Source organism: Bactrocera dorsalis, unplaced genomic scaffold, assembly GCF_023373825.1.
Source record: "Bactrocera dorsalis isolate Fly_Bdor unplaced genomic scaffold, ASM2337382v1 BdCtg010, whole genome shotgun sequence".
NCBI classification, from domain to species: Eukaryota; Metazoa; Arthropoda; class Insecta; order Diptera; family Tephritidae; genus Bactrocera; species Bactrocera dorsalis.
In genome coordinates, this window is record NW_026038061.1 from 6301 (window position 1) to 28219 (window position 21919).

The following is a 21919-nucleotide window of genomic DNA, read 5'->3' on the forward strand; positions in this document are numbered from 1 at the left end:
AAGTGGATACTAATGAGAACTTTCGGTTTCGCCTAATTTTTGGAGCGCCATCGCTACACTCGACGTTATTGCAAAAGATTCAGGTCGGATTTCTGTTCGCTGTTTCCTTTAATTTTTCGATGACTTCACGACCTTCTCTGAATGCTTTGTACCACCATCTATCTACCACTTTTGTAATCATCGATCAATCGAAGCTCCTTTGTCAGTCTGATTAAGGTATCTCCAAACCATGAATACCGAATGCGTCAACCGTCTCTTCGGGTTGGAAAACTTTTGACCTCTTAGTTAATTTTCCGTATGCGGGAATAAAAAGAAGACATTTAAAACTTTTTTTGGAGAGCCTGCACATCCTGCTGTTTAATTTCGGGCTCCACGATTCATATATATATATATATATATATACATATATATATATAGTATATGCATACATGTATATATAACATTGGATTCACTTCGGTTTTCAAACGCATCACGTGCTGTTGAACATACTGACTATTATTTACTTTTGCATATTTGTCGTTCGTGCAATTATTGGTTGAAGCGGCGTCGCATCTATCATTAAATAGCGATTAGCCTTTAATTGCGAAAGAATTGTGGCATGCCGCATACAGTTTTCGCCGCATCACGGTATGCATGTCGGCCGCTATTTGCACAGCGCAGAGGCGTTCACAACTGACTCCTTATTTAATTCAATTAAAACCACATTACCGAGCACTGCGGCTCCATCGCCAAACGCCAAGCCACCTGTCCACCTGCGGGGAACGCGGTTGCCTTCGCCTTCACTCGTCGTAACAGTTAATTATATGTTGTTGTACGACACAGTTTAGATGGCAGTTAGTCGGCGCGCTAAGCTGTGATTAAAGCACACAATTTGATTGAAATCGAATTGAGTATGAGTTCTCACTTAAATCCGAGTCAATTCGATTTGCAATCAATGCAAATCATTTTCTGTAGAATTTATGGTGTGGCATAGGACCTGTTGTCGCACGAAATAACCCATTTGCGGATTGGGCGTTGGTGCCTGTTTGGGGCGCGGCTGAATAGGCTGAGATAGTGCGAGTATATGACTAAATTGACTCGACACATTTGAAATTAGATTTATGTGCCTCAGGAAAGGCGCTGCTATTGCATGTTGCATACAAGTGAGTACATATGTATGTGCAATGGCAAGCAACTCAGAGTTGAATGAGGCAAAATGGTACCTTTGAAGGCATTGCCAACTGTCTGGTTGGCTAGTGTTCTCCTAGCTCTACGCAGCGGCGCCACGAACGGCGTGGTGTGGACAATCCGCCAAATACAAATATACGCCAAATTGATTTATAATGGCCGAACTAACCTGCTGCAGGAGTAAATTGCATTTTGCTCAATTGCAAATTGAAGAAACAGTCTCAGGTGGAGCCAGTTGCAGAACTTTACGGAAACGCAGTTAATTTCTTTTAATATGGTCTTGAACTACTTGACTCGAGGGCTCAAATCGAAATAATATCATACTCTTGTTTTATTTTGGCCTTGCGGTATAAGATGAAGCATCAATTGAACAATACCCCCGAATATTCCCATCTTCGGATCCTTTGAAACCTTGAGCTAATTCAAGTGCTATAATGGAAGTTCCCAAAAACGGTATTTACTTGCATAGTTACGGCATATGTAGTGGCCTGTCTGCTCGAGGGGTGGGCGTTGCAGCTTAGAATAGTAATCTGTTCGCCATTAACCTCGCTGACTGGGTTGAAGAAGTAAGCGATGATAAAGTGATCAAAATTGCAATTATGAAAACATTATTAAATTATTACCGAAGCCAATTAAAGCGAGCATATGCGACGCGTGTAAACGGGTTCTTTGCTGAGATGGCAAATTAAAATGTGTAAAAATCGCACAGCCACATATTTCATAATTCAATTAAGGCAAAGGCCACCACTAGGCACGGAGGCAATAAAGCAACAATAGCAGCCATAAACCATGTGTGGCATTGGGCGCTGTTGTGCGCACATATGTACTCAAGCGCTGGTTTGTTTGGATGTGTACACATGTGTTGATGTGGGTGAGTAGTGGTGAGACTCTTGAAGCCCTACCTCATGCGATGAATGAATTTGCTCAAATAATAGAAGTATACATATGTAGTCGTAACTGAACGCTATTGGCATGCGCGGGGCGTATGAGGGGCCATATTGCTCACATTTCCGCCCGATTGAAGTTGGGGGCCAACCAACTCAACGGCTCAGTGACAGACAAATTATTGGTGTTTTCTTCTACAGTTGAAAGCACCTGACTTGGCACGTTATTGCGGGTTCCATCAACGAAGCCAGTCGCCGATTGGCATGTGTGCTGACGTCTATCAATTTATTGCCGCGCTAATGACACCCTTAATATGCCTAAATATGAAAGTTTGTAAACTATTATATTGACTGACAAATTGAAACGTGCGCGAGGAGGCCGGGTTGCGGACTGCCTTTCTTTGCGCACCACCTTCACCTGCCTTCCGTTGCCCGTCACTGTTCGATGTTGAAATTGTTTCCTGAACACTTACTATTCGCAGGCAGTGTTAATGCACCTGTGTAAGTGTGTGAATCTAGTTGCTATTTACTCTCCATTTCCACCGATTATCGACTGGCATTGTCAGCGCCTATGTGGTGTCAGCGCCGTCGTTGGCAGTCCAGACACGGCCCAGCACTCGAAGCATACAATATTGCTTAAGTTTTGCACACTTCTTTGAATGGCAGTTGGCTTGTGATATCACGGCGGTATGGGATCTTGCCCCTCAGCTTTACGCCGAACGCCGTTATTATATTTAAATATCTATTCCGGTTCTGTACTTGGTTAGTATCGCTTTGTGTTAGGCACACAAATTTCTAACGTAACTAATAACGCTCGCAGATACTACATTTGCCACAGTCGGGAATTATTATACACATAATATCATCAGCGATTGTCCAATGAGAACTTCATGACATTTCATCGATTAGAAATGAAGTTATGTAAAATAATGTAATTAAATTTTGTTTTAAAATTGTAAAAATTCTTAGACTTTTAGCAGATTCTAACGCACCAGTCGACATATATGTAGATGGCGCCACCAGGCGGCGCTAGATTCAGAAAGTCTGGTTTACTTTGAATCGCACCTTGTATATCTTCTAAGAGTAATTTTTTTCCACTTGCGTGCGAAGATCTTTGTATATTTAGGTCCATGGAAATTAAAAATTGTCGAGTGAGGTGTCATCATAAAAAGAAGGTTCTCGATTATTTCATATAATTCTTCTTTCTAAATTAAAGCAAATTCATTCATATCGGGTAGGTGTAATTCTGGCGGGTAGTGGGCGCTGAGCACTGGTGGAGATGTTGGCGTTTTATTTCATTTATCGTGTTTTATATGGCAGACGCGACGGGACTGGCATGTAAGGGTGCCGAAGTGGCAGACACAGCAGACGTTGCATGCCACCGCGACTGAGGCAGCCAAGCGCTGTACTCCACTGCATTCTATCAACGTATGTGAAGTTGGGTGTATGCATGAATGCAATGGACGTGCGAATTGCCTAATTGCAGCCAGACGCTAGATTTATGGCGCTTTTATTTAAATGACTTTGCTAAGGCTTAACATCTGTTGCAAGAACTGCATTGCCACAGCAGCGATTTGTAGCTCAGTGGGAGGGATAGAGACATCTTGGAAGCTCGGGCTTCATTTGCTACACCATAGATTTTTTATAATTTAATTGTTTGCATTTATTAATTATCGTAATTATTATTTATAACATTTGCTTTGCGCTTTAATTATTATTACATCGTAATTGCTAATCGTAAATATATTATTACATGACTAAGCGTCTAATTTACAAAGTAATAAATACAATTCGGTTTTGATGAATAATTTACATAAACGATGGTGTTGTTGGCATTGGAGTTTGGAAATCTGCAAATGCAAAAGAGGGGGAGGGGGGGAATTCACTTAAAGGAAAATGTATTGGCGAACGCAAAAGCAGCTTGAAAGCGAGACAGATGGAGTGAACGGAACAACGACTACCACCACGCCCAGTGGCAACAATTAGCTGCGGGTAAGTGAACCAGCTCTTCGGAGCTCTGAGCTTCACACTTGAGTTACTGCAATCATGGCTGTCCCGGCTGCTATTGCTGCTGCTGCTGCCGCTGTTGTTGTTGTTGTTGTAAATGAAGTTGCTTTTGCTGTTGTACTTGTTGATGCAAAAACTGTTGATGTTGCATAAATTGTTGGTGTTGTTGTTGTTGTTGCACCCTGAAATCTCGTTGTTCACGATGTAGTTGTTGCATTGGGCCTTGTGGCTGCTGTTGCTGCTGCTGGATCTGCTGCAATTGCTCATGATGCTGCTGCAGCTGTTGCTGAAACTGTTCTCGCAATCGCTGGTGCTCTTCCGCATCCATTTCGCTCCCATAATCATCCATATCGATGACTTCATCCTCATCCTCCTCGATTAGGTCCTCCTCATCATCCTCCTCTTGATCTTCGAAACTATTCTGTGAACTGTCGTTCTTGTTCGCATCGTTGTCCCCAGCTTGACTGCCCTTCTGACTCTTTGAATCACTGTCGCCCTCCTGTTGCATGCGCTTGTGTTTGGTGCGACGATTTTGAAACCAAACCTTAACCTGCAAAACAGACAACATTCAAGTATAACTGTTAATCCGATTCGAATTTCAAATTACAGCTAATCTATAGTCCAGGGACTTGCTTCTAATAATTTAGCTCCCATTCTCATACTACATACTCCGGCTTTACTTCTAGCCTACCACCCAGAAAATAAAAACCTGATTAGTTTTTCCTAGAACTTGAAGAGTAGTGACTCAAGGGCAATGTTTACTGAAGTGCTGGTGCTATCTATGACACTATCCCTTAATTCAATATTCTGAAAAGTTATTTAAAGCTTTGGCCGATTAAATATATGTAACCAACATACTAATAGAACGCACAACGTGATTTCGAGCATTTTCCGCCTCACCTGCCTGTTGGTAGAAAGAGGCTATTAACCACTTTATTACTGCGACCGTTATTTGCCCGCCAGGCATAAAACACCAAGGGCGTCAGAGAGTCAATTGGTTTGTGCGCAACTTTCCCACCCCTTCCTGATAATTTCCAACCCTTGCCTTTATCGTTTATGACCAAAGCTGGCGAACGACTTGAGTACCTGGTATTTACGCTTTATCCACCGCAATTGCAACACTCGCGCCAAATCCGTAGCAAGGGGGTTGTTTTTACGGCTAATAACTCAAGTAGTTAGGCTGTTAACGATCAGTTGACATGCAATCACTTAAACTTAGGCCGCCGCTCAAGTTCCCACCCATTGCAATTGAACCCACAATTACCCCCAAGGACACCCTCGGCCATGGGAAAGACCATGTGTATGTATGTATGTGTAAATTTACGTACATAAACATGTTGTTATTGCTGTAATGCGCCCATGCCGAGGAAATGGTTGCCGCTGAACATTGGCTCAGGATTGCCGTGAATTGCCGGTTAGATGCACCCCAAAAGGAGTCATGAATTTGAATTTGCTGTTGCATTGTTGTTGCGCATTTTTGGGGGTGCGGGCGTGATTAATATATGAAAGCACTTATTGAATTTGATGCCTTCAACTTAACCCCATACATATTTAGCGATAAGTACTCGTATGTATCATGTGGTTTGTGGAGTGGGTGGAGAAATAGTTCAAATTTGAGTAAAATGTACAATTGGAGTCACGTGGCGGTTTTTGTTGATAGCAAATTACGTAATTGTTGGATATATCCACTTAACCTCTGCATGCTATGTTTGTAATGTTAGTTAGATACCTCGGACGGAGCTTAAAATATAGGCAAGTTCGTTCAGAGTACTTCGGGACTCTGTTGAAGCTCAAAATAATCTTGCTCTGTTGCATGACGTACATATGTCCATTTTTGAATGCTCTGTGTTTTCTTTTTTCGTTAGTTAAAGTCATTCAAATCTTAAGTTGGTCGGACTCTATAAACTATTTAGAATTATATGATTAAAAAGTCTCGGTACCCTTAGAAGAACCACCGCAGCAGCAAAATTCTTCATAAAATGTTCCCTTTTTGGTTTTAATAATGTGTTGTGACATTGTTTGACGGATATCCCGAAATTATTCATGAACAGTCTCACTGTTCCGTGTTTCCTAGGTTTTAGACCGATTTTGTGTAAGTTAAATACGTGTAAAACAATACTATTAAATTATTGACTGTTTGTTGCGCTTGCGGGATCCAGCATGATCCATAACTATGCATCGGTATTTGGTTACCCCTTTGAATCTATACCACTCCCTCATATTTGCTTACCTGCGTCTCCGTGAGACTCAGCCCTTGTGCCAACTGCTTCCGTTCGGCTCCGACCACATAGTGATTACTCTCGAAGGCGTGCTCCAGCTTCAGTAGTTGGGTAGGAGAAAATGCTGTTCGCACCCGTTTCGGTTTACGAAAGGGTTGCAGTAGGAAATCTGAAATTATAATACAGATAACATTAAGTCAGATTCCAAAACAGGGGACTTTACATTTTTCTTTAACAATATAGTCGTATATCGTAGTTGTGAATATATAGCACCTCTTATCCATTTCGTACCGCACTCACCATTTTCTAATATGGAATTCACATGTGTGTAGAAGACAAAATTTCATCGGTTCATGATTCGGCGCCAGTAGCCGTACACCAGTAGACCAGGCTAATGTCATGCGCCACATTGACAGTTGAGCGATGGTTGATGAGACATCCTCATCTAAGGCTACTTCGCTATCGTCACTTAAGTTATACACACATAAGTGAGCAAGAGGTACTCACTTGGGCATGCAAATAAACAAATTCCTCTCGGCAACAATAAAGAGATAGTCACAATGGCCTGTGTGAGTGTGTGTGTGGAGCGAGTTAATCATATATTTTCCCAGCCACAACTACGTAATAACCAAAACGGTACGTGGAAAGCTTTGAATTCCTCTGCTTGAAAAGTGGAAAATTGGGGAAAAGTGAGCTTTGATGATTTCGCGGCCGTGCATATATGGCGGCACACACTTTGTCATTAGCAAAAGTTTTCTAAGCAAATATGGCGAGGCGCCGGAGAAATGTTATGGCGCAGTAAGTATGGGAAAGCCTGTTGATGCCAGCATCTCTGTTTGATTGTGCTAACGAGCTACCATCTGATAATTTAGGGAATTGACAACAACAATTGCAGTACGCAAATCTTCCGCTGACAGAAAATGTCGTGTGTGCGAATTCATCTGTAAACTAAGAAAACGGCTAACTTCGGTTACACTGATGCTATAACACTATTCACAGGTGAATTTATTGTAGGTTAAATTTCTATTGTGAGAATGTGTGTGACAGCTATATGCTACAGTGGCTTGAGATTCGCACTATATATTCGGAAATTGCATCGCTGTTTTGGCAACAATCTATTGCGAATTTCGTCAAAATATTTTGTCAACTATTAGTCGATTAGTTTTTATTTCAGCTACATAGTATATCCTAAAGTGGTTTCAGCAAATGAGCTGTTTTTGTGAAGAAGATAGTGAAGAAGAGAGACGTTTCTTCCAGCGTGTTACAAGCTCGCGGCATACTTAATCAGAATATAAATATGCGCACACAATTACTAAAATCTTTAGCTAATATGTTACTATAAGTCCATAGTTTGTATTAATGCCCTGTATAACTGTGTTTTGGCACTTTGCAAGCGCTGGAAGTCAGTTTCTGGGATCTGATTGGGATGTATGCCAAATGAATAAAAACCGCGAAAGAGTAATGCATCTATTGCGCAAGCGCGACCGCAAGCCATGTAATTTGACAAGGGCTCGCAAAAGACTGAGGACGATGTTTACTCAAGTTTTTTCCAAACTCGCTCTGCAAGCTGCAAGCAATGAATCGGCACAATGCGGCCGATTTGTTATCACTCATTGTTGCAGCGTGGAGGCCGGCAGGCGGCAAAAATTCAACCCAATCTTTGGCATCACCAATTGCACGATCCTAGGCGGGCCTTGGAAGGGGTGTTCACTATCACCGTGAATGGTGTAGCTTCGTGTGCACAGTTGTTAATAGCTTGTGTTTTGCTAAAACTTCGGCGGTACGGTACATTCATCGCCTCGGTGGTTCCTTCTGATGGAGTTAGGCAAATTCGCGATCTTTATACTCTCGCAACATGTTTCTACAGATTGTTATAATCTTATTCACTTAACGGTTCTTTGTATCATATAAAACTAATCGAGATAGATATGGAGTTATACATAAATAAATGATCAGGATGACGGTCCGAGTGGAAATCCGCGTGACTGTCTGTCTTTCATTCTGAGCAAGCGATAACTTCATTAAAAATTGATATATCTTGATGAAAGTAGCACACGTACTCCTTTGCGCCAAAGGGGAATTGGTATTGCAGATGACTATTGCCCATAACACGCCATTATACGAAAACTTATAAACACTAAATTAAAGTGCAAAACTGCAAGTTTGTATAGATATCAGCAGTAGAAGGGACACAAATGGTTTATTGTGTATATTTTGCTAACTCAACCAAACTTGTTAAAAAGAAATATTGTTAGCATTTCTTCATATACGTGAAAGTGGGTAAAATCAAATAATAACCACACCTACTCCCCATATAACGGTTATGTTAAAAAATACTGAAAATGTGATAACTTAACGAATAAACGCGCCAGAGACATTAAATGTTATGGCCGAGTTGGCAGGGAAGCAGTTGTGAAGATTAGACAAAAGGCTGCCAGGCCATCTTTAGGTGAAATCCTATATCTTAGGAATTACTTTATCAATTTCTACACAATTTGGTAAGTGTGGTTGAATATACACTGAAAATGGATCACATGGTTGAATGGGGATGTCATTCACGCTAACTTTCCATGAAACAATCTTTAAAATTCCATTTAATTCTTTCACTTTAAAATACAAAAATCATAAAGCAATTAAGTTTTCAGAATAAAATATTACGCAAATAATGACCTCAATTTTAATTTATCTTCCGCTCATTGTCGAAGTTGGACTTTAACTTTTCAAGTAGTCGGGACCAAATATGTTAATGCCAGTGGGAACGGCTAACATTTTATCGAACGTATCGGTCAGTCTGTGAGGTCTAGTATTGAAATTCAAATTTTTAATGACAGCATGCCATTGTACCGAAAATGCGCAAAATCTGGTTAATACGAGTACTTCCCACTGATCCATATATCTAACAAAAATATTTTTGAAGTTCCGGTCGCCGTTATAGCACATCTATCGGTCAATATGCAAGAAATTTTAATGAAATTAGGGCAATACTTCCACTAGTTCTCAGTTACCTAATATACGGACTTTCCAGCATCCGCTTGATTTCATATTGGTTAACCTGTGATATTTCTTAAATCAATTAGAGTTCTCTTACAGAATGTATCCTAGCTCCCTTATACCTTACATAAGAAAATTTATAAGAATTATATAAGACTATAACTTCAGGTTTGTTTTATATTAGTTAATATACGTAATATCTTAATAAAATATGTGAAATTGGTCTACGAATTACCCAAGATTTATGCCAGACATCATTTTCATTGTAGCAGATTGAAATTGCGATTTCCATTTATTAAATTTAATTGAGATTGAGTTTATATCACGTACTTATGTATATCTCATTTGACTTAATTCCGTTGCTCTTAATATTAATATTTTGGACAAGCAAAATATAGTATGGATACTATGTGAGTTTACGACTTATAGCCTACGTTACTAGGATCCTAAACATGATTGTAATCTTTTTATCCATTCTTCGAATATTCTCGGTTTAGGTAACAAAAATGTTTGTCTTAATATTTTGGTGAGCAGGTATATAATGGAGTCTGGGGTATCCCTTGTCCCTTTTACAGTAGTTTCCGTTTTTCACAAAATATTCAACTTTTCAAGAAATTCTTATATTTAATGACCGGAAGTAAGACGATTTGTCAGGAGTACTTGTCTAAGTAATCAAGGAACTATTTCGCTTGAAAAAGACTATAGCGGAAATAGCTTACCAGTAGTGTACAGGTCTAAGCCAATTGTACTGAATATAACTCTGTTAAATCGAAGTCGGCAACACTATTTATAAAGAAAGAGTTTCGACTAAAATGGAAGTAAGAAAAGCTCCTTAACTTTTGACTGGCGAAAATTAATTGATAAATTCTTCGCCAATTTGTTTTATCAGTCTGAAGTGCAGATATGTAATTGCTGAAAATCAGTTAAACCGTTAGCAATGACTTGATCGTAATTTATTTTAAAATTCGTTTAAAATTGCGAATATTTTCCCTTTCGCGGAGTCCTTTTTTAATCACTACATCTAATCTATTTAAACCAATATGTGTAAGTTTTACATATTATTTACTGTTCTTTTTCGATATTGCGCTATGACATTTTGATGATCAAATCCTTTTTAGTTGGCTTCGCGAAAGATTAACCGAGAGTACCGAACAAAGAGACACATTTAGCGGTTTCTGGTTATTATTGCAATTGCTGTCCAAAATCGAATTATATATGCATTTTGTCGCAGCAACAACAATCAGGTGGTTCAAAATCGCACTGACGATTTTTTCGCATTTTTAAGAGCATCTCTGTTACGAGTTGCTTAAAACACAAGCTTACAACAATAACAAGAAATACGTAAAAGATGCACACCATTTCAGGTGTTACTTTGATAAATTACGTCTAAATGTGTAAATCGTCTTATTTCGATATTCGATATATTATTCAGTTGAGTTTGTAGCGATACACCGCGACGGCATGATAAAGACAAATCATGTGTTATATAGGGATGTGTGTGTGTGTTCACATATTTGGCTGTATGACAAAAGAAGGCGTGCCGACGGTAACAGCCCTGAGGAGGCTATTAGAAAGTTACTGCTGTGCGTGCGCGCTCTTTGACGGCCTTTGCGTTGCTGTTGCATCGGCTCTTCGAAGAAATGCGGTAAAAAGGGTTTCCCTATTCAGTTCTTGGGCTCGTAGTGTTGTGCACACATATATTTACTTTGTGTTAATCAAGCATCAGCCTCAAGGGACACCAAATATACTCTGGAAATTTTAATTAGATTTTTTCGTTTCACAATAAATGCGTGTATAAAGCGATTGTTGGGCCTGCTAATATGATTTTAATAATTTTTCGAATGGTTATGCATTTCTTGGAATTCAAGAAGGCTTGCATGTGTTCCTTTGATGTGCACATTTGTGTTTGTATTCGGATTACAATACGAGTATCCTATTGTATTAGGGCTAGACTCGCAGGGGAAAACATCGACCTAATTGCTATTCACACATGTAGATTTTTAATTAACTTTTAAGTTGTTTGAGCGTAAAGTTCATGCTTAGCAAGTTTATGGAAAAGTCAACATTTTGACATTTGTACATGCAACCGCTTCGATTGGCGAGCTAAACTGGATCTTGTAGACACTTCAAATACACATAACACTTCAGTTGTTACTCAGCAATAAAAGGGAATGATGAATGGTTGCAAGCGAGAAATCGCTTTAGTGTAGCGCTCGTTTGCACTACCGCGCATTTGCATAACACAGCCGCCATTTCGAAATCGTCCTCATCATCGTCATTAAAACTAACAACCTGCCATGAGGCGAGCTAAAGGCTGTCGACCACTGTTTTCCTCTACACGTCGGGCTAATGTGTATTTGTACGGTGGCGGTTTCACAGTTCCGCGCGCTCCGCGGTGCCTCACGTCGGACGCGCTCGGTTCCACAAGTTCGTACTATCCGTCTCCATCATGCAAAAGTGTGCGAAAAGTAGGAAACTTCTGCCTTATATGAATTCGACACTTTAAGATTAACATGGTGCTCGCACGATTGCTCCTGGTTAGCGCCGAAAAAGAGAACTGCTAAAGACTTCATTGTGAGAGAAACGCAAGACTTATTAAGTTCAGTTGAACTTTTCGAATTAAAGCTTTTCCGCCATTACTTAATAGAATAATTACGAACTTTAGTACTGCTCAAGTACCTTTCTTGGAGCTAAAGCCTGGGAGTTGCGCTTGACCGTTCACAGATTGTCAACTGAAACGCACCTGGCAGCTGCTTAGATTACTGCCAAGCGCTTATATATGTATGTACATAACCGAGCGTCTCTGAGTTCATCACATTAAAATAGACACATGTTCAACATTATGTTGCAAATGAGAACAAAAACACTGGTCCAATGTTGTTGTGCGCCATTTAAAGTGTCAAACCGAGCTCTAAGCGAAACAATTGCCACACAGAGTCAAATAGTTAACTGTTTCGTGTGTATGTATTTGAATGACAGTTTCATCCCTCAGACAATTTTTTATTGACTACGGAATGATATTAATATGTTTGTGCTCTTTTACTCCCTCCTCTGTTATTGTTTTTTAATAGATTTTTTTTAACACGCGTTGCAATTACTTCCGAACAACAGTTATGTTTGCAATCACAACTGCATTCGGACACTTTTCACGAAACACAATTGCATTCACATACACGCATAACACATATATGTACATATCTATGTATGTACATATATACAAAATGTCGACTTTTGTGTAATATTTCTAAATAAACGTTTATTTTCATTGTTCAGCGCTCATGGGTAACCTCGAATTAAAGTTGATGTGGAAGTGTAATGTACTGAAAGAAAATACGTAAGCTTCTATGTTTACTTCCAGCAACTTTCCTGACAACACAAGAATGAATTTAAAACTGATTTATGCTCTCAGCGTTGCTTGCGGGAAATAAACCATGGAATGAGCTTAGCAATGTTGCATTTAATAATTAGAAACAAAAATACACAAGGCAACTAATTCAAGACGAAAGTAAGTAGGTACTTTTAAAAAGAGCTGCCTTCGCAAATGTTACCGGCAATCAATTCAAAATATTATATTTGCGACTGTCTCAAAAACCATAGATGAGTGAAAGGTGTTGTTGCTGATCAAAGCAGGTGAAAACAAGAAAAAACGTAACTTCGGCTGCACCGAAGCTAATATACCCTTCACAGGTGCATTTCTTTTAGTAACTTAACTTAGTCCGATCTGAACAATTATTTCGGGGAATATAGTATTACCTTAAGCAGTAATTCATGACAAATTTCGTGAAGAGACCAGGTCAAATGCGAAAGTTTTCCATACAAGCCCTTGATTCCGATCGTTCGGTTATATGCTATAGTGAGCCGATCTGAACAATTTCATCCAAAATTACATTATTTCTATGAACAATAACTCGTACCAAATTTCGTGAAGATATATCGTCAAATGAGTAAGTTCCCATGCAAGCATTTGATTTCGATCATTCAGTTTGTATGGCAACTATGTATATGCTATAGTAAGCCGATTTTTTCGGAGATTACATTGTTGCCTTAAAAAATAATTTATACCAAATTAAAGTTTTCCATACAAAAATTTCATTCCGATCGTTCAGTTTGTATAGCAGCTATATGTTATTGTGGTCCGATATCGGCAGTTCCGACAAATGACAGCTTCTTGAAGAGAAAATGACGTTCACAAAATTTTAAAACGATATCTTAAAAACTGAGGACTAGTTCGTATATTTACAGACAGACAGACGGACATGGCTAAACCGACTCAGCTCAACATACTGATCATGTATATATGTATGTATATACTTTACAGGGTCTCCGACACTTCCTTCTGGGTCTAACAAACTTAATATACCCTGTTCAGGGTATAATAAAGTCTTTATCCGCTTCTCGTAGGCATAATTTGTTCGGCACATGGTTTGCACATAATAGTTGAACAAGATAGAACATCGTTTCCTGTCGCTAACTCGTTCGTGTGTGTAAACAAATTCATCACAGTACAACGCTACAAAAAGCTACTAAATAAATGCTCATCAGGCTTGCAGTGTTTGCATAAAATAGTTTCTGTCACATTATCACATATAGCCAGCTATTAATTGGTTGGTTGGTTGAAATAGTGAGACCCAACATTTTAAAGTACAGTTAGTGCTATGGAAAATCGTCCAGCCAGTCTCCGTTTCCACATCGTCTTGGTATGTAAAATGAGAAAATGTATTTAAAGTCTGAAGTGGACATTGTCTCCGGTGAATAATAGAACTCAGTCCAAATACTTTTTAAGATAAAAAAACCGCAAAAAAGAATCCTACCGAAGCTGATAAGCTGATTTAAAGAATAATTCTTGTAAAGGATGGCACAAGATACTTTAAACGTCTCGTCGATCGTTATTTAAGCACTTAACAGTCCATAATGGGAGTTATTATAACAAGTTGTGGCAGACTTGGAGGATAATTGCAAAAGTGTCTGTCGTTTTTTACTTGGGTCGTGTGTTCTGAAAAGTCCTGCAAATGGACTCATTGCGCCTGCTTCGAATATGCCATACCACATCTTTGTGAACATTACCGCGACATGGATTGTACCAAGTTTAATTATTGTATCCCCCTAATAGTCGGCATTCAAATAGAGCAGCGAGCTTTAACTTTTGTTGTTGTTTGATGATAATTACTCATTTAATATCATACAGTTGAGGCATGAGTTCCGTTAGAAAAAATATACAACAACCTTAAGTCAGTTATCGTTGTGTATGTGTGCTTACGTGTGTGTATGTAATTTGGAGGCATGACTTTTCGTGCGCAGCGAAAGGTGCGTCAAATAAAGTAATTGGATGATGATAAATGGAGCATTTTGAGGGAGTTCAGATGACAGCGGAATTAATTTGGAGGAGATGGAAATGTGGAAATTCACCCAAAACTCTTTAATTTCATACTGAGCAGAGTTAAACGGCAACGCTTGTCATTTTTTCTTACTCGATTTGCCTCTTCACTCTGCTAATTTTAAGTAGAAGTCGAAGAAGCCTCAATTAAAAACACATTAGTTTCGGTGCTGCCGATATACACCGAAGAAGGCGCGCGGCAAATGTGCATATGTGAACATACATATGTTTGTGTGTATGTACATGTGTCATTGCGTATAAAGTTAAAGTTGAACAAAGCCATCTAGATCGGGCGCCTGCCTTGTCCAGCCACAAGCGCCGCTCTTTGAGCCAATGCCTTAAATATATGGATGTATAAAGCATGTGGATATGTGCGTCTGTGGGCTTGCGTCCACATGTAGCACAATCGCTTTTTATTTTCCTCTCACATTTTTTTTCTATATTACAGTTGTGTTTTGTGCTGTTATGTTGCATGACACTAACTTGCATCCATTCATGTTAACGATGTGTGCCATGTTGTTCAAACAATTTAATTAAAATGTAATTTATTTCAAATTGCTATACCTACGCGTACACTTCGGAGGTTTGACCGCTACTTAGCTTGTTAAAGCAGTCTTTGCCTCTTTGCCATTTGGTCTCAGTCCCAATACTCAGGTGGAGTGCTGGCACCACTGTGAGTCGAGTCCTAACTGTGGCTAAGTATGCACTAATTTACTTGTAATAAATGGATGTTTCGTCGCTGGACGAGTGGAAGTGGGGGCGTTCCCAAACATTTCGTATAATTATGATGTTTCTAATGAAATTGATGAATATTCTGGGGGAGATATTATTACGTTTGGGTTCTTGGGAATTATGATATGCAACTTGTTTCGAATGAATTCGAGAATCATTTCATTTCAGTTTCATTACCAGAAAATGAAGTTTGGCACGCCCTCCGTACATTTCTGCACTCCGAAGCAAAAAAGCTTGGAGTAAAAAGTATTTCTACTATCTAAGACTCTAGATCAACTACATTAATAAATTGGCCGTTGAAAGTTTCGTGTAAAAGTTATAACTAAATAAGTCCAAGTTCTCAAAGTCAAACGTAAATTCATGGCTCAAATTGATAAGAATTACTTATGTTATGATGGTGAAGACTTACTACCGGGAAATCGATGTGGGAATATCCTTCCATGCCTACTGAGCAGCCAGGGGTAGAGAGGGTAACTATCGCGGATCATGTGTGGTCCGCCGAAGTGAGGATGATGAGGGCCGGGTGGGAACAGGGCCATCGGATGACCGCTTGGCAGATGAGCCGCTGGATGATGTTGTTGTTGTTGCTGCTGATGGTGATGGTGCGCCAAGGCAGCAGCCATTTGGAACTGAGCGGCCAAAAAGTGTGGATTGGAAGGTGGGGGTGGCGGCGCAACCACACCGGACGTCGAGGGTTGTGGCGGTATACCAAGTGGTTGTGGTAGAGGTGGAGGTCCAGGGGCTTGTATCGTTGGCGTATTACTACCTTCTAAAGACACAGGACCTCCACCGCCAGAATTGCCAGACTGAAGTAAAGCTATACTTTGTGGAGCTTGCAGAGGTAATGGACGAATCAGACCTGCTGGTATACCAGGCACATGAATTGGTCGCTTGTTAAGCTCGCCAATTGTGACACCACCAGTACTTGGCGTTTGTGGTGTAGTGCGGCTATGTGGCGGTGTTGGTGAAGGCGATGGACTTCGACTGCGATTAACGGTGGCATTGTGCTCATGGAACGATACTACTGACTGGCGGGAAGGAGAGCGAGATCTAGTGCGTGATCGGCACCTGCCGGTCATGGACGGACTACTGCATTCTCGTTCTGGTGAATAATCCAATATGGAACGCCGGCGGCAATAAATAAGCCCCAATGGTGGCCGTGTTAAAGCAGTTGTATGCTGATCCGCCGATGAGTTGATGGGACGATAGTTTACAGTAAAGCTATTCCTTAATTCTATTGGCTGTTGGCAATGATGAGAGTCTTCGCTGTGGCTGAGGCTTATACGGCTTGGAGGCCGCTCGTAGGCGAGCAATAGACGACTCCGATCGCGCTCACCATTTGTGCGTTCATCGGGACTGTCACTGCGTTGCGAGGAAGAGAGTGGTGGCGAAATAGCAGATGATCGCATAGGCCGTAAATCCGTTGGATGCGCAGAACCGCTATTATCGCGTTTGTTGGTGCTACTGTTGACATTACTGCCAACAATAGAATCGATACTGAACGCCAACTTTGGTTTAATCGACGCAGTAGTAACGGTAGCTGTTCCCATGGTTGTGGTGGTGGTTGCATTGTCTTCAGACTGCGCCGTGGACACGGCCACTGCGGCTGCCGCCGCTGCAGCTGCTGCCATAGACGATGGGGTCAGGCCCACGACAAAGGGATTAATAGGCGCCATTGGCAGCATGTTGAAGGGTTGGCGACTGCACGTGACCATTTGCGAAACTGCGATCAACAAAATCTATCACGAACGAGTGCTAATACGCGCGCGCGAATTGAAAGCAAAATTCGTGCGACCGATCCAAACAGGAAATGCCAATATCACTTGATAACGGTAAGACCGTTTGTTGGGCAGCGCCACTCTTAAATTAATACACAATGGTTGAGTGGCCCAGCTTGTGGCAAGAAAACACTTCGCGGTTTGTTGGTTAATTGAAATCCCGACAACTCGTCAACACAAATAAATGCTTGATTTACTAACTGCGGCAATAACAATGAAACACACAATTGACATGTGGCAACGCTCCACTAACTTCACAATGTATACGACACTAAACCCGCACCATTCGATCGGCTCACAGTTCCCACCGAGGAAGAGGGCATCCGCAGTTTCAGATGAGCAGTGACACTGACAAACGAGACCGCAATTGTGATTCGGTTATAAGCAACAGTAGCGTTGGCGATGCGGCAACTGTGTTGGTGTAGCGTAACGGTTGCGCTTGAATTGACAAGCTGTCAACGCCATAATGTGCCTCAAAGCGTTTAATTGAGCACACATACACGCACAGCAGCCGCACTCAATACATATACACTCCGCTTAAAATCACAATGTCGACGCGTCTTTCTGCGACACTTTGCACGGGTTTCTGTATCTCCTTTAAGTGTGGACTTCAACCGAATTAGCAGTTATTTAGTTGTGCATTAATGGCGACAACTACCTTTTTTGACACTCAAAGGTGCTTCACAAGTGAAATTATTGTTTCTCTTAGTTTTGAAAATCTTGCGACGGTAAATCGCGCTGCACCCGCTTGGCTAGTAAAATATTAACGTTGCGATTCAGCGAAATGTAAACGCCCGCTTTCGCTCGTGTCGCGTCGTACTTTAATGACGCAGCGGTGCGAGAGCTTATCGCCGCTATGCATAGGCAGGCACCAGCCACCAGGCGCGACCACTCATGCTGCATGCAAGAACGGAATAAAGTGGAAAAGGTGCTGCATCGGTCGTGGCCGTCTAATCGCGCCAAATAGTTGTCTCACTCTCTTGCCTGCGCCAAGGGAACGACGACGACGGCGGCGACGGCAACGACGAAACCTGTCAGTACGCTTTTCGAGTGGACGGGGACGAGCGCAGCTTTTTGGTGGAGTGTGATTTTGAGAGTGCTAATACGTTCTCAATTACGCGGCAGCCAGCGTAGGCGTTCTCTGCATTGCTGCTCTCACTATACATAATACTGACGAAAAGCCACACATATTAATGCATACATATGTATATGTAAATATATATACATATGTATGTATGGTCGCCCTGTATGTATTTACATGTGCACGATGTTATTAAGTCAACAGTTAGATATTGTACTGGTTATTTATATGGTAATGGTTATTTTGATTGACATTAAATACATGTTCTAATTACAATAATTAATTAAGCAGTTTAATTGTCCAACACGAATAATCGAAACGAACGTGTCGCATGAGGTTTGTAATTATGAGCTTTCGGTGAATAATTCATAGAAAGGCGCATGTATTGGGGCATAGACTGCCAATATCTTTTTCCTATTTATAATCCTTGCATTTACAATTTTTACTACACTAGCATGCGTACGTACATATGTATGTACTCATAATTCTATGGATATTTCTGTTGAAAATTAGGCATTTCGTTGAAGTTTGTGGGCGGATGAAATATACTCTTGCTTTGATTTTCATTCGTTGCAATTCTTACTGAATACGGAACATTTTCCAGTCAATACCGTTTTCCAACTTGGCAATTCTGCCAAACGCATTTTTTTCTTCGGAAGCTTTCCTGTTTTGGTAGCTAACGATTCCATGGTCTGAGGACGTTTCCCAATAACTTCTTTGTTTTTTTGTTTGTTAATAACCCGTTTCATAATTATGAAACATTTATTGTTTTATAAATTCCAAATAACTTTTATACTTCTGACAAACTGCAGACAAAGGGGCAAATAAATTTATATATTTAAAATTTTTCTTTTTCTAAAATCAATGAACTGGAGTAAAATGAAGAGCGTTGTAATCGTTAGAGAGAGAGGCAGTTCGCCAATCAGCATTGCACGGTAACGTTGGGCGATGTTTTGCGGCAAAAACAATTTACTTCACGGCTGGGGAAGAGTGTTAAACTTCATTGCAACAAAAAGTCAAAGTTGCGGCCAAGCAAACCAGAATCTGAGCGCTTGAGCATAGCTGGTGGTGGTGGAGTTTTCGTGGAACTAATACAGAGGCAACCTCGTCGTGGTCATTGAGGAGCGAGCAGCATCATTAAACGTGTTTGTGGTTTTTTACTCATACATCGCCCCAAAGCATCCGCTTCACACACAGCATCTCCATCACCATCTCAGTTGAGCCCGCTCCTTTAGCATCACTGAATTGGTGGCGTGTTGAAATGGGCGGTAACCGTATACTGTTTACTTTGTTATTTGTATTTTTATTTATGCTCCCGCATTGTTTATGTGCTCATATGTGTGTATTTGTGACCAGGGAGATTGCAAATATTTTGCGCTAAGAGTGGCGCGTCAGCTATTGCCCCTCATGATTTCTGATATACACTTTCCTTCATACATGCATACTTATATAAGTATGTATGTATGTATGTATTTTGCACGTTATTGTTGTAGGTAATGCAATTTGTGGAATGATGTTTTCTTTGCTGCAACACCAACTACCCTAAAGTAAGCGGTTTCAGTCATGATTTTGTTCTCAATTGCAGCCAATTTGAACTTCGAGTAAATTTTGTTTCTCTCGATTTCTTTTAAACTTTACCAAGCACATACATACATACATGCACACATACGTACATCCACTGTAGGCGCAGTGGTGCATGAGTTGTGAAAATAAACACCTCGTTAAGCGCGCATCACATCGGCCGCGATGGTGGCTCCCATGGCTGGCCAGTGGCGCATATGTCCACACAAAAATAGTCGTCTACCTACATATGTATCGAGATGTAAGACTATATATGTGCATACATATGTATGAGAAAAATAAACTGTTTGCTACTCATCCATACGATTTGTCACATTAGCATTGGCGCTCCTTGGTGCAGATTTCTGCAGACCTGTGAGATTATTTTTCGCATTAAAATATTTTGCGAACAATATCAGTCCACTGTTCAAGTAACGATTTAAAATGCAGTTAATTTCTATAATGGTGTAAATGGTATTAAAATTGGCAAAAACGGGATGCCTCAACGTGTTCTCTAGTCTCTAACACTCAACACCGAAATTCAAGAAAAGTCAGTGGAAACTAAGGCCAATCTAATAAAGGAATGTCCAACTGTAAGTTATTCACTAATTTTTTAATTACAAAGTATGAACTTTGCAAGTGGCGGAAAAATTGCTAATGAGGGTTTTAGTGGATAGTGGACTTCAGAAATTTCCTTGGAGAATTGGAGAATTTAGATACTCTATTTTTATTCGCTTTTTATATTGCTACTGACTTTCGAACCCCATTTATTATTAATGAAAACTAACAAATTTAAGCAAAATATGTGAACACAGCACTAAAAGTCTAATATTAGTCGTAGCAACACCACATTGAATTTGAACTTCCATTACTTTTAATTTATTCTGTTGCTTAATAAATGGATTCACTAATAAATGAAAGATGTGGAATTTTAAACGTAATCCAGCTATTAGATATAGCAATTCCTTCAGATATGAAACGGACTCCTTTTGGAAGACTTGCAATTTCTGTGGGCTCTTAAGTGATGTACTTATGTATGTATGTATGTATGTACATATGTAGTAAAAATTATCGAGTTGTTATTTTCATTTGAGTACATTCATATGTATGTAGGCACCCTATACACTATGCATTTATGAGTATATAGTTATTAGCGTGTGCGTTCTGGTTTCTTCTGCTGAGACTCTCTGGCTCCTTTGTAAAGTATAGTTCTATTTAAGATTATCGTAAATGGTTAAGTGATAAAATGTTGTGTGCCTATATAGAAAGAAAAAAAGTACCGACTGGCAACCATGGTTACAAAATCTATGTATTGCCAAAATCGCTGGCAAATAGAACATAGAAGTACATATTTGAAACTTCAAGGGCTTGAAGCAATAGGGCATTTGTTATCGTTTCTTATACTCTAGTATAGTCTATTCAGTTTTGACAGTTCTCACAGCAAAGCAAGTAAAGCTGGCCAGCATTGGACCAGGTCCTAGAGGGGTTAGGTGGGTCTCAAAGGTACAGAAAAAGGTATTTTATATTTAATATAAATAATCATATATTTTAAAAATATAATATGGCATATCAAAGGTACTTATTTGAACAATGTCTCCTGAAATTTTGATAGAATTTGAAATTTCAACCGTTGAGATGAGGATCTCCCTGGGTGTCTCTCAAAAAACGTGCTCTCGCCGTGGAACGCATAACTTAATATTGGTTCATCTAAAATTAAAAAAAATAAAAAAATATTTCCTTTTTGCTTAGGCTTTGAACAAAAAATCTGAATGTTTGGTAAAATTTTCGTCATATATTGGCTTAAAAAAATAAGTTGAAAAAAAAATCATCCGTTCAATAACTAGACAATGTTATTTTAAAGATGTGTACGTACTGTGAACTAAATCCGTCCATAACTTTTCGAGAAACCGTGTCCACCGACTTCAAAAATGGAGTTTAGAAAAACGCATCCAAAAACGGCGCACTTAGCCTAGCTACCCTCGGGCGCACAAGTTCTCAAGGCTGTATCTTCGAAACTATTTCTCGGATCAAAAATTTAGGTCAAATGCTGGAGGTGTTGTACAATTTAATAAGACAAAAATTGAAATTTTGAAATTTTCAAACCCACGTAACCCCTTAATAGAGAT

General features: G+C 39.9%; 1 protein-coding gene across 1 annotated transcript; it reads right to left on the reverse strand.

Moving 5' to 3' along the window:
• Nucleotides 1-3680: 3680 nt before the first annotated feature.
• On the reverse strand, nucleotides 3681-21495 carry LOC105232582 (homeotic protein empty spiracles). Its single transcript, XM_011214305.4, has 3 exons — nucleotides 15784-21495; nucleotides 6289-6446; nucleotides 3681-4608 (listed from the first exon to the last, which is right to left on the reverse strand). The coding sequence occupies exons 1-3, from the start codon at nucleotides 17087-17089 to the stop codon at nucleotides 4114-4116; spliced, it is 1959 nt and encodes a 652-aa protein (XP_011212607.2). The 5' UTR covers nucleotides 17090-21495; the 3' UTR covers nucleotides 3681-4113.
• Between the last annotated feature and the right edge of the window lie 424 nt (nucleotides 21496-21919).

Coding starts and splice junctions, on each gene's coding strand:
- LOC105232582 (XM_011214305.4), bottom strand. CDS start 17,089: ATGGTCACGTGCAGTCGCCAACCCTTCAACATGCTGCCAATGGCGCCT. Junction 6,447..15,783: donor CCCACATCGATTTCCCGGTA/GTAAGTCTTCAC, acceptor TTATAATTTCAG/ATTTCCTACTGCAACCCTTT. Junction 4,609..6,288: donor TGAGTCTCACGGAGACGCAG/GTAAGCAAATAT, acceptor TCTGTTTTGCAG/GTTAAGGTTTGGTTTCAAAA.